At 34.5% G+C, this 17,754-nt stretch overlaps 1 protein-coding gene across 1 annotated transcript in view; it reads left to right on the top strand.

The window, feature by feature from the left end:
• LOC117110173 overlaps positions 1-17,754 on the top strand; it is a 57,868-nt gene that overhangs the window by 12,511 nt on the left and 27,603 nt on the right. Inside the window, exons 2-8 of the mRNA XM_033252783.1 lie at positions 9,348-9,399; positions 9,920-10,060; positions 10,782-10,915; positions 11,223-11,337; positions 12,268-12,315; positions 12,456-12,646; positions 13,385-13,435. Coding sequence (XP_033108674.1) covers positions 9,348-9,399; positions 9,920-10,060; positions 10,782-10,915; positions 11,223-11,337; positions 12,268-12,315; positions 12,456-12,646; positions 13,385-13,435 — 732 coding nt within the window. The remainder of the gene's footprint in view (positions 1-9,347; positions 9,400-9,919; positions 10,061-10,781; positions 10,916-11,222; positions 11,338-12,267; positions 12,316-12,455; positions 12,647-13,384; positions 13,436-17,754) is intronic.

Raw genomic sequence — 17,754 nt, 5'->3', positions numbered from 1 at the left:
GTTTTTGTACAGGTCGGTTATTATTATATTAATATGTATGCTAAAAAGCTAAAATAATGGAAAATGGCAGCCATTTTAAATTGTAATAGCTCAAAAATGTGTACAATATTTAGTTAACTGTTGCTGTCATTGTTATGAGTGGATTTCCAATTGAATACTGCATTTTAATAACATAAATTTACAATATTAGTGACAATTTTAGGAAAAAATGGCGGCCATTTTGAAACGGCTGGCAACCCCCCGTACGTATGAAAAAAAAGTGTTGCACATACTTTTTTGATTTATCTATGTCTACTCTACATCATATCCAATTTTTTAAAAATATAGCAAAAAAAAATGCAACCAGCCAAAGTTTGCTGGACTATAAAGCCTGTCTTTCTTAAAGATGATGAAATCAGAAACAAAACGAGGATTTTATCAAAGAAGAGGTACTTTACTTTTCGTTAAGTGAGGTCATTAATTGTGACCACGTCATAGCAACCCAAAAGGTTAGAAACCTTTGGAGAATTTATATAGATGATCACAGCGAAAGAGTGAAAGCAATCATTTCTGGTTTAAAAATAAATGGAAAACAGGTTAAAGTGTATGATGTCAACCCATATATCGGCGGAGATGAAAATGAAGTAAGAATCCTAGTTAAGGATATATCTTTGTCTGTTCGGGATGAACAAATTACTGATGCCTTAAAAAAACTTAGAAGAAAAATCCAAAGAGAAATACAATTTCGAATTAATGGAAAGCTTTCAAGATTTCTAAATGGAGACAGAGCAGTTTTTGTGCAACCATTCAAATAAAGTCTTCCGAGAGTGCTTAAGATAAATAATTTCAATGCGAGAATCTTCCATAGAGATCAGAAAGTACAAAGTAAACGACTGCCCGACGAAGGTAAAAAAGCACGGTATGTCATAAGTGCAACAAACCTGGTCACAGGGCAAATACCTGCAACAAAAGCATAACAGATCATTGGATAGACTCGGAGATTGAACCAGAATCTGAAGATATAGTGACGTGTGACCTCCTGAGCGATTCTGAATCGAGTGATGGGGAAGTACAAAACGATGCTTACAAAAATACAACTGGAAGAAAAGAATCAGTTAAAGATAAACCAATAGATAACACACAAAATGTCATTGGTATTCTAGAGGACCTACTCAACAAACCTGCCAACCCAGGTAGTGATCCAGATTCATTTGAGTTAGATGAGAGTGTCCAACAGATAATAAAAGTCGCAATTAATAGCGTAAAAGTATTAACCAAGAAGAGCGCTCATCTGCAGCTGTTCCTAAAGGATTCACTGTTAGTAAGAATGAGAAAAGGAAGCAAAAAAAGCGGGGAAAAAAACAAGCTGAAAAAATTCGAAAAAGAAAAACTTAAAAAATCTGAGAAGAATACGGAAGGCATGAGGCCAATTACCGATTTTGTTAGTGCTGGTAGACCAGATATAACCCCAGATGAAAAAATACTGATGCGGGGATTGTACTTCTGCTCGACAGTCCTTTGCGGCGACAAAAAGAAAAAAGATTACAAAAAGTGGGGGAAAAATGCAGAGAAGGAAAAGAAATTGGAGTCCATAAGTTAGAATACGGCTTACTTCTATATGTACGATTAGTAATATGTTTTCTGACTGGTCTTTAGTAGTGTAGTCTGCATTTAATATCCTTAAATGTCAGAGGTTTGAGAGATAACCATAAAAAACGAAAATTTTTTAAATTGTTAGAAGAACAAAATGTAGATATTGTTTTGCTACAAGAAACACACTTTGATAAAGCATCAGTAAGTTGTCTTTCTAAATTTTGGAAAGGTGAAGCATATCACAGCTTCGGATCAACCAATAGGAGAGGTGTTTCGATACTGTTTAAAACAAGTTTTGACGCCCAAAACATCAATTATAAATTTGTAGATGGAAAGGATAGGAATATAATTGTAAGTCTAAAGCATAAATATAAAGCAATAAATTTAAGCAATCTATATGCACCAAAATTATAAAGAAAGATCACTTTTCTTTAAAAAAAAAATGGGAAAAAAGATAGATAGTCTTTGTTACGGAAATGATGAATACATTGTCATGGGTGGGGATATCAACTGTGTTCTAGATCGCAACGTTGGTCAAAGAAACAGTATCCCCCACTATGATAACTCACCGTTAGCTTTGAGAAATTGTATGTATAAACATAAACTAGTTGTATATGGCGACACTGTCATAAAAAAACACTTTTCAATTCACATGGAGAAGGAAAGATACATATAGGAGATTAGACTACTGGATCGTATCAAAAGCATTGCATACAAATGGCGATATAGTGCATACTGACATAAGGCCGGCCGTATTTAATGATCACCAGGCGATTTCGCTTAAATTGTTTATATATCAATGTGAAAAAGGTATCTGGAAAATAAATAATAGCATTTTACAAGACAACACTTATTCCTTCAATATATTAAAATTATTGAGAAGTTAAAAAAATGAATATAATCTAAATCCACAGCTTCTGTGGGAGTATCTGAAAGTGAAAATAATAGAATACACATGTAAATATTGTGCAAGAAAAGAAAATAGGAAAAAAGGAAAAAAAAAAGATTACTTAGAGAAGTCAATGTACTTACAAATAAGTTAAACATTGTTTACGATAAATATATAGAATCTGTTTTAAAAAGTAAAACAAAAGAATTAGAAGCTATCTATGAGTCTGGCGTTCGAGGCGCACAAATTCGCTCAAGAATACAATGGTTGGAAAAAGGTGAATAAAACAATAAATTCTTCTTAGGGCTAGAGAAAAGCAAGGAAAAAAGAAAACACATCACATGTGTACTAAAAGAAAATGGTAAATACACGTCAAATATTGGTGATATCCAAAAAGAGCAAGTTAAGTTTTATGGAAACCTATACAAAAATAAAAATATACCTGAGATAATGATTCATATCTAAAGAATACGAACCTTAAAAAACTCTCCGAAAACGAATTAGAAGAATGTGAAGGTGAAATCATGGTTGAGGAATGCACACATTCTGTATATAAAATGAAGCTTAATAAAAGCCATGTTTCTGATGGACTTAGCGTAGAATTTTACCGTTATTTTTGGGAAGATCTTAAGTATATTTTATGTAACGCTCTAAACTATTCTTATAGAAATAATACGTTAAGTACTACTCAAAGATTGGGAATAATTAATTTACTATTCAAAAGTGGAGAATGAGAAAAGCCCACCAACTGGATGCCTATTACATTAATAAATGTAGACTACAAAATTATGGCCCACGTCCTTTCTGATAGATTACAAACAGTTATTTGGTCGATTATTGATTATGATCAAAAAGGCTACATTTCTGGGAGATTCGGTGGTGAAAATAAACACTTAAAACCCGGTGCAATGATCTTTTTAGAATTAGCAAAGGCATTTGACTCAATTGATAGGAATTTGATGATTAAAGTGCTTGAAAAAATTGGGTTTGGTAAATCTTTTCAAACTTTGAAAGGTGGATAAGCACAATATACACAGACACAGAATGTATAGTTACAAATAACGGATGGAGCTCAGATCGTTTTAATATGAAAGGTGGTGTGAGACAAGGATGTCCACTTTCGCCTTTATTGTTTACAATAGTCGTGGAAGCTATGGCCGAAAATATTAGTGCAAAGGCTTTGTATTGCCAGAAAATAAAAGCAAGGAAAATTTTAAAAAAAGTTGTGAAAATTGCACAATTGGCCGATGACACTCATATTTTCACCAGATGAATACAGCCTTGTTCATTTTTTTAATGAAATTGAAATTTTTTGTAAGGTCTCAGGGTTAAAGTTTTTTTTTTGTCTTTTGTGGGGTTATCCCAATTTTATTTCTTCTCACATTTCATCATTACATAATTTACAATTAAAAGGTTTTATGTTGTACTGTGAAATATCCAATAGGAGTATTTAAAGAGATAAACATCACTTTTCTTTAAAACTGGTTAGACCATCTTAATGGCTAACTATTATTTCTTTATAGTTATTTTCATAGTAACGTACGACATTTAAAGATATGTTTTCAATGCGTTCCTTTTATATGTATATTTTTTCCGATTATATTCTACTAACTTTTTTTAAATATAAATAATATACTGTACATACATACATATACATTGTACTCGCATACATGTCAGGATAACAAGTAGCTTACATCAGGGTTAAAGTTAAATAAAGATAAATCAAAAGGCATTTGGTTAGGCACATCAAAGATAATCTATCCAATCCTCTGAATATTGTTTGTACAAAAGAACCTGTAAAGTTTCTGGGGATTTACGTAGGATATGATGAAAATATATGTAGGAAAAAGAATTGGGATGACAAAATTACAAATTTAGAAAATACCCTAAAATTGTGGGGAAAAAGACATTTATCTTTCTTTGGAAAGATTACCATTATTAAAACTATGGCTATATCCAAACTTATATATAATGCCAGCATAGTAAATGTTCCAAAACAAGTATTTCCTAAAGTTGATAATATATTATTTACGTTTTTATGGAGAGGTAAAAAAAAAGAGAAAATGAACATGCCTTATGCGAAGAGTCGAAAAGAGAGGATTAAATATGGTCGACTTTCATTCAATGGTCAACTCTTTAGCTTTGAATTGTGTAAAAAGACTCTTAAGCTCAGACCGTGGGAAATGGAAACTCATTCCCATTTATTATCTGTATCCGTTGGAGTGCACGGTAAATGCGACTCAACTTTATTTTATAAAGCACACTAACCTTAATATCATGTCTAATTTTTATAAATAAATGTTGAATTCAGTCGTTAAGTTTCATAATATAGTGAGCATAAAACCCCAAAATACATACGATGTTAAGACTCAACCAATATGGGAAAATAAGTTTATAACTGTAAGCAAAAATTAAATATACTTTAAAGTTTGGATAAATTCAGGTTACAAATCGATAGGTAATATTTCAATAGACGATAGATTTTTAACGCCAAATGAATTGATCCCAAAACTTTTACAAAAAGAAAATGGGCTAATTGAAAATATCACCCTTATAAATGCAATACCAAAAGAATGGAAAATGTTAATTTCAAAAGGAACTAATGATAAGGTATAAAAATATAAAAATAATGGCAATTCTTTCTTCAAAAAATGGTAAAAAAACTCTTTTTATTACTGGCAATTTATTTCAGACATTAATCCCATTCCGCTAGCTGAACGGAAGTGGGAGTTAGAGTGTAATATAAATCATATTAACTGGGACGAAGTATGGTATCACCGAGTTAAATGTATGAAATATAACACAAAAGTTGCCCAGTTTTTATTTAACCTAATACATCGAATTTTACCATGTAATAAAAGACTGAAAATATGGAAATTAGTCAAAAATGATAAATGTAATAATTGTTGTAAACTGGTATAAGACGAACACCATATGTTATTTATGTGTTCAAAGATAAAGCCTATATGGATACGGTTTAACAAGATAATTACTAAGTGCTTTCCTGGCGTAAGACCTATAAGCTGGATAAATGTAATTGTTGGAACCAACAACAATATGGTAAACGCTTTTGTCTTTGCTGACGTTTTGCATTTATAAAGCATGTCTAAAAACGAAAATTGATAAAAAACTAAAAATTGATTAAACGGTTATTTGGATTTCTTTTACATTAGAGGTTAAACTTCAAATTGAAAGTGAATACGCATGTAACATAGATAAAGCAAATATGAAATGGTCACGTGTAAAAAATACTCTTCTGAAAGCGTTAGCCTAATTTCTAATTGCCTAATTATTTATTTTTTCTGTGGTTTTGTAAATATATAGGCTTTAATAAATTTTAATTAATTACAATGTATAATGTGAGAAATGTCTCTTTTTTTAAAATTTTGTCATAAATTTAGAATTTTTTTTGTATTGTAAACATTATTTGAGATGTACATCACTTTTCTTATGATTGAAAATGTAAACTAAAAAAGAAAAAGGGAAAAAAGAAATAGGCCTAATGAAAATTTCGTAAAGGAAAATAAAAGAATGAAAAAATGTTGAAGGTATAAACAGAATGTCTATTGCAAAGGTACAGTAATTAAGGTTAAATAAAATGAAAAACAGGAAGAAAACAAAAATATTTAATAATTGGTACACTGTAGGGTATGTGTGTTTGTTTTATGTGGGGTATGCTTTTTTACGTAGGCCTATGTATATGTGTAGTTTATTGGTGGGTATGTGTGTGGGTGTGTGCGTGGGGGTGTGTTTGTTGGTGTATTTATGTATGTATTTGTGTGTATGTGTGTGTTTGTATAATACATATATTGTATATATGTAAGGATAGGCGTGGAGGAAATGAATTACGGGAAATGTGCAATTTTCTCCTACTATTTAAAAAAGTATGCTTATGAAATTCAATTAATTTTTCTTTTAAATTTGTTTTATATTGTAATGGTGTATAAATACAAAATTGTTTTGAATTGTGAACGCATGTAAATATTGGTACAGCATAAGATCACTGTATAATAGGAGAGAAAACGAAAAATTGAAAATCATGAAAAAAGAGGACAAATAAAGGTGGGTAATCCCCACGAAAAACAAAAAAAAAAGTATCTGGTTTGTTTGTTGCTTGAAGTCAGGTCATTTAATTTTATAAAAAAAAGGGGGGAAAAAAGAGGTTGCGTCAGAGAAAGTAGCTTACAATTGGCTTACAAACGATATTGGAATGTAAATTATTGGTCCGGCCTAAACCGGACCAGCCGGACCGCTTCCGACGCCCTTGTAATGTTATGTTGTTAGTATTATATTATTATTATTATTATTATTATTATTATTATTATTATTATTATTATTATTATTATTATTATTACTATTATTATTATTATTATTGTACATTTAATACAAGAAGAAGGAAAAGAGATCCGGAACGGCTTGGGATTATGTATCATAGTTATATAATAATGATTAAAGCTCAATACTTTAGTTTACGTGTTTCGGGCACTAACTAGCACGAAAAGAATTAACGATATGGTATTAAATCGTGTTGGTCGGCTTTAGTTTAATTTATTACCTTTTTTGTTTTGGTTGTGTGTTCTTAACACCGCGATGAAGTGCATGCATTTAATTCAAAGAATTCTGACCCTTTTATTTTATGTATGTTTGTTTTTTCACTTGAAAAGCTCAGAATTTCTTGCAGATATTTTTACTGATACAACAAAAACATATTGTTAAAATATAAATTTGTTTCCATTCTTATGACTTTTTATATATATATGTGTCCCTAACCATTAATTTACTTGTGAACATCGGTAAAATGGGGGCGGGGTTGGCAAAAAAAAACTAATAATTTTTGTTATGGGGCCTTATGTACCAAGATGCAGGAAGAAGGAAGAATAGCAAAGAGATCCGGAACGGCTTGTGATTATGTATCAAAAGTTATATAGTAATGATAATAGCTCAATACAGCTGTGTTTGTACTAAATTTAGGGCACTTTTCTAGTAATTTCCTCCTTTATAATATATATAGTATTCCTCTCAAAAATGTGCCCCAAACACTGCAATAAAGAAATGAGTGGTACACCACACCTTATATCTGACCCTTTCTACACAAGTCAAATACACACATGAACGTTGATAACTTATTTGTTAGAGTCTTTCAACCATTTCCAAGCAAAATACTTTAAACACCAAAGTATTAAGTTTGAGTAAAAGTAGGGTATGATCATGGAGGTATAATGGTATGATCTACTGAACAAAATCCTTTGATAGTTCTAAGAACATGCATGCAAAATCTACAAAGTTGAGTGATTGTATTTATAAAGTGTCAGTGGTGTGTTTTGAATTAAAAATGAATAGAACCCTTCTCTGAACATATTACTTTTTCTGGATATCTGGCGTATCATCGATAGATTGATTGTTAGCAAGTCACTTATAGTACTTATAGAATCAGCCCTGTTCATGGTGGCGTCTGTGGGGAGAGGGGGATCTTCCCCTCCGCCGGACAAGCCTGGACCTCCTGTTGTCCGACACACAACTAAGTTGTCGGATCATTAAAAAAAATAATTTGCCTATCCAAATAATGCTACAGTATTTTGACTGCCAATCCCAAATATTGTGATCTAAAATCATATTTTTGACCACGCTAAGCCATAAAAACTCTCCCTGTGAACCTTACAAGGGAGTTTTTATTCAGAGCCATCGACCAAGGCTTTATCGGCTCTTTAGGCTTGGACCCCTCCGTTGTAATGAAAGTAGACCTAGATGGGTTTTGTGTACTTCCTCTTTCATGTATCTGGTAATAAAAGTATTTATATCCGGCATATATTCCAAGCAAACGATTGGTTAAAAAAGCGGATTATAAACTTTGACCACCACTCCTCTGTCGTAGATTAAATGATAGTTCATACATTTCCGGGGGAAAAAGTACTATCATGTTTAAATGATAGTATATTTTTCCATATTGCGATGTAATCTCTAGGCCCGACCTAAAATGTCGCTGTGTAATTTATAACATGCACAGACGGTGAAGGGAAATGAGACCTCAAAAAAGCACCAATAGACAAATATTAATTAAATATTAGGGAAACTGGAACATTTTAACATTCGACTAAAGTCTAATCGTAATTGAGGTTTTGTCTTTTATCCATTTTAACCAAGGCTGTTGCAAATAAAAAATATGTCAATCAGTCATTCAATCAATTAATCCAATTCTACCATAATGTCTGTCAGTTAAAATGTTAGTTTCACTTCCACTGTAGAAAGAAGTTAGGAAAACTACCTTCAAATAACAGGCCAATTCTTAAAAAAATTGTATGGTTCCTTATATATAAAATGGTTTGAATATTTCATTGTATGTTTTTGTCTGTTGCTACTTGTACACCTGTAAAATTAATTGGAAAGTCTGTGTGCATTTCCTCTTACTTGTATCCGGGGATAAATTGTATAACACATATGAAAAGTAATTAAGGACAAATGTGAGATATTTAAGTAAAACAGTGTTTAATACATTTAAAAAAAAATCATCGAATAAACATGGGGAGGGGTTAATGGGTGATGGTAAATTGAGCCGACTTTGGATATTTTTTATTTGCTTTTATGCAGTTACTACAATACTTAAATTGAAAATAAGAATTTCTCACTGAGAGGATAGACACACACAAAAAAGGAGATGTGCGAAACCTACCCCAGTTACCCCTCTCCCCAAAATGAAAATGACACTCAAAAAGTTAAAAATCATTTATAACCATATTTTTGCAAGTTACTTCTTGACTTGTTTTCTCCATGTTAGCATTCCCCACCAAATTATTGAGTCCCCACTGCACCTTCGAGCCCCTATCAGCAACCTCCTACCCCCACCAATTTCCAGACTGGTGATAATTCTTTTTTTTGTTGTTGTTGATAGAATGCTGTTGGTGAAATTCAGATGTGCATGCAAGAATGGCTAAACGATGCAAGTAAGTTCCATCCATCGATTCCTGGTAGACCTACATTTATGAAAGCATTATTAAAATTATAATAATTTAGCCTATAGTACCTTAAAATATTGAATGTTATTTTTACAGTTTTTTAAGCATACCAGTATATATTTAACATGTTGGCTGGCAAGCTTTTTTCGTAGTTGTTTTCCATATACTAAGGCATAGAGGGCGCCACAATAAGGGCAAAAAAAATTGTATTGGCCACATTTTTGGAAAATCCAAAAATAGGTAGGTCGGTAGGAATTTTTGTTTATTTCATATCTTCCGGGTCCTTCTCTAAACTGTCAGAGCAAAAATTAATATTCTGGCAACCACTGCTACATTACATTCAAGACAAAAGTGCTAAGTTTAGACAGGTTTGGACGTGCACTTGCATCTTGGCGCCCTGAGTAATACCTCTTAGAGTCAATTTCCTAATTAGACCAATGAAACATACCTATTTCTAATCACATGGCTGTAGTGATTACATTATTAATATTATTTTCATGTTCCTTAGCTGTTTGCCCCAATTTGTTTGGCAACGATGGCTCAGCACCACCAGCTGAAAATATTGAAGTCGACTCTTATGTGACAACTTATACAGGTTATACAGTAGAGTTTACAAAACTGAATATTTCATTTGACTTGAATTTGAATGGTAAGTGCTATAGGTAATAATTATTGACAATAAAACAGAAATTTTGCATCGGGATTCGAATATAAACTGTTTACAGTAATCATAGCTCGTATCAGAGTTTTACCTAGTACTGTAGATGGTCGAATGGGTGCCATTCTCCAATAAGCGCTGCACCAAACCAATTTTTTTTTAGCTAAGCGTCGTATTATACATTACCCTGTGTGTAGTCAAACATTTTGAGAAAGGGTTTTAAATAAAACGTATACAATGTTAAAATACATAAATATTACACAATGAAGATACAAAAATTTCTTTATGAACGTTTATTTTTATGATGAAGTAGGACCTACGATTTTCCTACTGAACAACGGGAATACGTGAAATAGGTAACATGGGAACGGGCATGGAAAGCATCACGGTAATTTTTTTTATAAGCGTCTGCGTCGCTTTCGAATAAGTGCCGAACTAAAGATTCCAAGTCGCAGAACTTATTCCAGCATTTATGGTAAAAAAAATTACTGTAGTGTAGTCTTTAAACAAGTCTCTAAAATGATATAAAACAATGAAATTGTATGATCAGCACATATTTATTGAAATTACAATTCATGCTTAATAATAATAATAATAGTTGTGTTGTCACTTATGTCTAATAGTCGCATATCAAATGCATTTATCACTGTATCTATGTAAAGAAACTGGAAACAATTATGATTTTAACAATATGATATTCGTTCTGTTGCAGGCTCAGGAATATACAGAGGAGTAAGTATTGAGATACAGCACCTTGACCGGCTAAACAATGAAATGTATTGTCATTACATAAATTTTACAGACGAGCTTACCTATGATGATCTCTTGTCTGAGGAAGATACAGTTGTAAGTTTAATAAATAACGTGTGATCGAGTATAATTAAATGTAGTTCTTCTATACACAGTTCAACGTAGTGTACATTTGTTTTCCGAAACAGTTTTCTTTTATGCAATGATGGTATTTTCTTTATAATTTTGAATTCCCTAATGATCAATAAGAATAATCCTTTCGTTCATTCACCAACTTGAACTAGAAACATTTTATTTTTTGCTTATTAACAATGTAACAATGTTGTAAAAGTCTATTTGATCACATTAAGTAATTTTGCTTTATAGTTTGGATTTAACATTGTATTGTTTTATATACCTATAGAGGAGGATATTCTTTGACTGTTCAAGACCAGTCCGTCCTGGTGGAGAGTATTTGATTACGATAAAAACGATGCCATCCACTGAGAAGGCAGCGTTCACATATTATTGGCCACCAAGTAAATATAGTTTCTTATGTTTGTCTACTGTCTACAAGAGTGTTCTTTCAATCCTCGAGGGTGAATTCTGTATGGCATGCCAAGGCAACACACGCTTTAGGTGTGCTATAACCCAGAGCCTCGTATCTCGTTATAAACCCTCCTCCTTGGATCAAGACTGCAAACTGTAGGTCCAATTTACACAAACTAAGTGCACTTTAAAGAACCAGGATATTCTTTGAAAAGAGCAGTAGTTTAGTCTTGTGTTCTGGTTAGAATTTTCGTCATAACTGCAAGAAAAGGGTGCTGTAAAGATAGGCCTAACAATGTTAATATAATGTATATATATCGTATAATGTTTGAGTCTGAATGATGAGAGCATACATATATTTTATATTATATACCACTTACATAGATTCTAGGCATCTGATTGGTTAAGAAGCAGGCAATAGAAAGTACTATTTCCCTGGGGGATAACATTTTTTGCCCTACCGCGCGATGTGCAATCTCTAGGCCGCCTTGCTATGTAATTTATGACATGGACAAACGGTAAAGGAGATGCAAAATTTCAAGTCCAACTCAGACAGCGTCATATGACTTGGCCTGACGCGATTTATCGTCAGGGACAGTCTTAAGCCATCGTGAGAAATAATAAACAAGTTTAATATTCTATGACGCGACTGCCCCCCCCCCACCCCACGCAACACGCACACCATTGTGTCTGCGTTTAACTCACACAGACCCGACGCGACAACAAAACGCGTTTGGCTGCCTGGTACAACGCTGTCTGATTTGGCCTTAAGAGGCTGAGAGAGATTGGCCATTTGATCGCCTAGGCGTAGGAAGTGTGTACTATTTTCATTACTTGTTTAGGACTCGTAGAATGTATGTATGAGTTATATCAAACCTATATTTGTATGCAATAATAGAATTTTTCCCTTGTTTTAATAGGTTGCTTCTACAAGAAAGATGATTATTATTGTCAAATATCTGAAGCAGGTATGATACAATAACAATCTTGGACAATTAAGTGTTAACATTTTAAGAAAAACCTTATTTATTTTTTTACATTACTGTATTTATAATCGAACACCATTCTGAGATAAATTTATGTACTATAAATATATTTTGTTTAATAGATTTACCTAGTGTTTGGTCACCGTCAACCTATATAGTAGATAGTGAAGGGGATAGACGTGTTGAATTGATATTCAACCTTGCGCCATATGACTTTGATATGTACCTCGTCTACCTAAATGAGAAAGAAATAGTTAATGATAAGTATCAGCCAGTCACACACAAGCACCTGTACTGTTTTAACATACATGTAGTAAGTACTCCTTCACCTCATCAGGGGCAGATCCAGAGATGTCCGAAGGGGAGGGGGTGCTGAAAGTGGGGCCGATCGAGATAACACTACCCTAGTGGGTTCGGGGCATGCCCCACGAAATTGTTTTTTTCTAGAAGCCCAAAAATAAACTCTGAGGCGTTTTCGACGATCAATTTTTCTTTTTCTCTCTTTCTTTTTGTTTTTTACAGTTTGTCAGAATTTGCGAGTCCAAAAAGCAGTGGCGTATCTAGCAGTATTAAAATGGGGGACTGGTGGGAGGGTGGGGGCGCCCCCCTCCCCCCTTGGATACGCCACTGCCAAAAAGCATAAGATTTTTTTTGTGCAGACTGCACAAGGAAACCTGACTTAGTTTCAGTGATATAGACCTAGCCTATCTTTACCATTATAAATTTTAAAATCACATGTAGTCTCATATACCTCTAAAAAAATACGTTGAGGGTTCAGGAGCGGGGTTCAGGAGGTGGGTGTCTGAAATGAGAAGAATAATAAGCCACTAAACACTCATACAGGGCATCTTGACCTAAGAAAGGTGTTGTGCTACAATCTGCGACCCCCCTGTATTGCCACTACTGTATTAAGCTCTCACAACCGATTGTCATAAAAGTATTAATTTATATGAGCCAACTAAAAAATAATAAATAAAGGTGGTGTGAAGTGTACTTTAATCATTAAAAAAGTATATAGATCGTTCATGCTTCTTTACTTGTTTTTCTACAGAAAAGTAAAAATGTAACGACCGAACGTTGTCCATCTCAAGAAATATTTCAGGTATAAATTTAATGCCAGTAATGCTATTAATTAAGCTATACAGTTGCGCCAATTTAAAAAATGATTAAAAGTTGCAGTTTAACCTTAGAGTTTGTTATATAAATATGTTTTATAAATTAATTTTAAATTAATCAAAAGTAGTAAAATCTTTAAGAAAGGGAGGGAGTGTATTCCCCAAAGGGAAGAGGCAGAGGTAGAAAGGGTGCGTTGTCAGGTCATATGCCTTTGTTCTGAATTTGGGACAGTTAACAGTGATTTATGTGCAGAGAGGAGACGAAGAGAAGGAGCACAGCGAGGGACAAGTTCAACAAGATATGATGGTCGAAGAAATATCAGGGCCTTAAATGTTAAAATAAGAATCTTAAAGAAAAATGTGTTTGCCTGACAGGTAGCCAACGAAGTGTTTTTAGTAGAGAACTAATAATGTGAAAAGCAGTGAGTAAGAAATATTGATTGATGTTTTTGCCTCACATGCCCAAATCTGTAACATGTATGCAAACTTTAAATCTAGGGATTGACAAATGAGAATAAACTTGATTTGTAGGTTTGTGAAAAGCTAAACACAAACAATCCTCATCGTATGCATTATATAGTGATAGCTGCGATGTGAGAGAGTGTACTGTCCACAAATAAGTTACACTTCAGACAAATCTCAATAACAACTCTAGTCTATATCTTTATTTCTTTCTTCCTTCATCATCCATCCCAGAACCCTCTGCCCACGCAGGTGCAGTCCCCACGCCCTTAATCTTTACTCTCGTTCCCGTTACTACAATCTCCCCCCTGTAACAAATTACATTCTTCAATATACCTACTAGGATTTCTTACTACTCTACCTGACCTAGTTTTATATGGAACCGGATCTACACCCCTTTCTACGAATCTTTTTGCATTGACATTTTCTGGTTGTACATTTCCAAAATCATCAATCATCAAAGGCACTGCATTGTCTAACGGGTTCACCAAATTTCTTCAGACATGGCTTACAATAACCTTTCAACTTTATATGTTTATCTGTTACTCAACAGCAAGGCTGCATTCCCCACCTTCTTAACTACACGAAATGGCCCCATAAATGAACTATTACCCTTATGTACATATCCAGTTTTCTTGACATTTACATACATTCCTTCCTGTATAATCAGTATTTTTACGCTGTTACGATTGTCAAAATATGTTTTTTGTTTCTCCTGATTAACCTTTACTAGCTCTTTAAGTTTAGATTTATCAACCATCACATCTGCTGACGGTGTCAACCCTTTAATATCTAACTTGATTCTCAATTTACGTCCATGTAACACAATGCTAGTTCCACCTCTGTCGTTGAATGTGGAGTATTTCAATATACAAATAAAATGACTGCACATATTGTTTAACTTCTTTCCCTTCTATGAATGCAGTTGTTATCGTCTGTTTTAGCACACTTTGTTAAACATTTCCTCTGCCTCATTACTCTGTGGGTGATAAATAGCAGAATGCAAATGCTTAATATCTCATTGTTTCATAAATTGTTTCATTTCATAACGGACAAATTGAACTCCATGATCAGTGATCAATTCTAATGAGTAACCCTCCCGCGCAAACACCCCTGACAAAAAGTTTATTAAAAAACACACTTCCGGCCATTTGGAATGGTAATCAATGAGAGTAATGCCAAATCTGCACTGGTTCGGTAGTAATTCACAGAGACCGACTATATCTAGTCCTAACTTTTCCCATGGACCTGACGGATACTCTATGGGTGTCATGGGAGCTTTTGAAACCTTTACCGTTTTATCATGTTCTATACACACCCTGCAATGTTTAGTTATATTTTCTACTTGTGTGTCCATTCTTGGCCACCAATATAATTGTCTTAATCTTTTCTTAGTTCTCATTATCCCTTGGTGAGCCTCATGTTCTTAATAAATTAAATGAACTGTTAGGTACCACTAACCTATCGCCTCTATAAACTCTAATGTAATACATGCCCCAAAATGTTAACACTAGTCACACCAAATTCACACTTGTCATTTAGGCGCATTCCATAATCTTGACCCTCAGAGCTCTATCGTGGTCTGATTTAGTCCTGCCAAAAACAAAAATATCATCAATAAAGTAACTAATATTAGGGATTCCCTGCAATATTATTAACATTAATTTTTGAAATGCAGTAGGGGCGGAAGCCAAACCGAAGCACACCTTCCTAAACCTGTACAACACATTGTGGGATACAAATGTTTTAAGGGCTCTACTATCTTCGTGTAAATGTAACTGGTGATATGCGGACTTCAAATCTAATTTGCTGAACAGTTTAGCACCTGACATAGCATCAAATAATTCATCAATTTTTGGCAGAGGGTGCTTTTCAATTATTATGGATTCATTTATTTTTCTCAAATCGACACAAAGACGTATCCCACCATTTTTTCCAGATCACTACTAATGGGGACACCCAATCGGTTGCACCTTTCACCCTTTCAATGACCCCACATTTCTCCAATCTATTCAACCCCTCAGTAACTTTATCTCAAATTGCCAGAGGCAGTCTTCTCAATGACTGCATCACAGGTGGCACCTGAGGATTAACCTTAACCGTATGGACAAAACCTTTAATATGTCCAAGATCAGAATCAAATCGGTAAGAAAACTCATCTTTTACCAAATCCATTTTGGTAGCCTTACCCTTACACTTATCCACTCCCATTGCCAAACATAAGATAATCGACCCCTCAATCGTTAACCCCAGCATTTGAATCAAATCTTTACCCAAAATGGAACATCCCTGGTCTACTACTAAAAACTTTACTGTAGCTGACTTTGACTTGTACTTAACAACTACTGTATGAAATTCGCCAACAATGTTAATTTTTTGCCGTGTATATTTTAACAAATTAACTCCACTTGGGTACAGTGCTGCTTTTACAAAATGTCTTTGAAACAGTTTCATACTTAACAGGGACACGTCTGATGCTGTGTCAACAACAAAAGGTAGATTCACATTATTGACACGAATGGTAACTGAAATATGTGTCATCCTACTGCACTCACCATGGGCTTCCCTAGCAAAACACTGCATAACGGTTCTACCACCAACTTCCTGACATGCGCTGAAAGTGGCCGACCCTGGAACACTGACGACATACCTGGCTCTTCGCCGGACATTCAGAGGAATTTGCCAAATGGCGTTGTGACCCGTATCGAAAACATCGTCTTCACCATATCCACCAGTAGGTCCATTCATATACCTCTTCTTCACCTGCGTTTGTGCACAACTGGCATCGATACTCCATTGAGTTCCTCAGGGGCCTTTACCGCTATCCCCTCCATGTTTTTTCGTTCCATCTCAGCTGCTTCAACCCTCTCCGCAATCTGAATAGCTTTCATCAAGGTTAACTCTTTCTCCATTAACAATCTTTCCCTTAGTCTTGTGGAGTTTGTTTTTTCTACGATTTGACAACGGATCATGTCATCGTGCAAATTAGCAAACTGGCACGTACTTGCTAAGTGTTTAAGAGCCAAAACAAACGTCTGAATTGTCTCACCTGGTTCATGAGATCGGCTTTTAAACTTGTACCTCTCCGCTACAACATTTAGTTTGGGTTCAAAATTATCAGCAAGTAATTGCAATTGTTTCTGTACATTCGTCTTTATCACCATCTTCTTCTGCCTGCTGTGCACCAGCAGTTGACGTGGCACGACTGTTCAAGACAGGGTAATAAATTCGTTGGGCTTCAGTGCCCAACGACGCTATTACTATCGCCTTGGGGCGTTCCGCCGACTCTGCTTGCAAATCGGCGGCCAACAAGTAATTTTCAAAGATTATTTTCCACGTTTTCCATGGAACGGTGGGCGGGCCTGGGGACTCAAGAAACGGATCTGGCTTACTCACTATTTTGTTCGTCCTCCTCGCCAATTGTACTGTCCACAAATAAGTTACCCTTTAGACAAATCGCAATAACAATTCTAGGCTATATCTTTATTTCTTTCTTTCTTCATCATCCATCCCAGAACCCCCTGCCCACGCAGGAGCAGTCCCCACGCCCTCAATCTTTACTCTCGTTCCCGGTACCACAGAGAGCTAGCTGAGCTTGTGTGCGGCAGTTGGTGAATTGCACAGTATATTAGATACAAACCATAGGACAACGATATGACTAGTAAAAGCTTCTTTAAAAGGGAACTAGAAAGATACTGTTTCTTTTTTTCCTAGAGGTTAAAATTGTTTTTTGGCATATTTTTAAATGAAGTTATAGGCCATTACGAATTACCCCTTTAGCAGCATGAAGTCAGTGTCGTAATCTACTGTTGTAAGTCCCCCCCCCCCCCCCCCCCCCCCAACC

The sequence above is a fragment of the Anneissia japonica genome, unplaced genomic scaffold (genome assembly GCF_011630105.1).
Source record: "Anneissia japonica isolate Jap-2015-1 unplaced genomic scaffold, ASM1163010v1 scaffold6537_len306802_cov134, whole genome shotgun sequence".
In the NCBI taxonomy this organism is placed as follows: Eukaryota; Metazoa; Echinodermata; class Crinoidea; order Comatulida; family Comatulidae; genus Anneissia; species Anneissia japonica.
The sequence above is the reverse complement of the archived record's forward strand: the minus strand, read 5'-3'. Positions and strand labels throughout refer to the sequence as shown.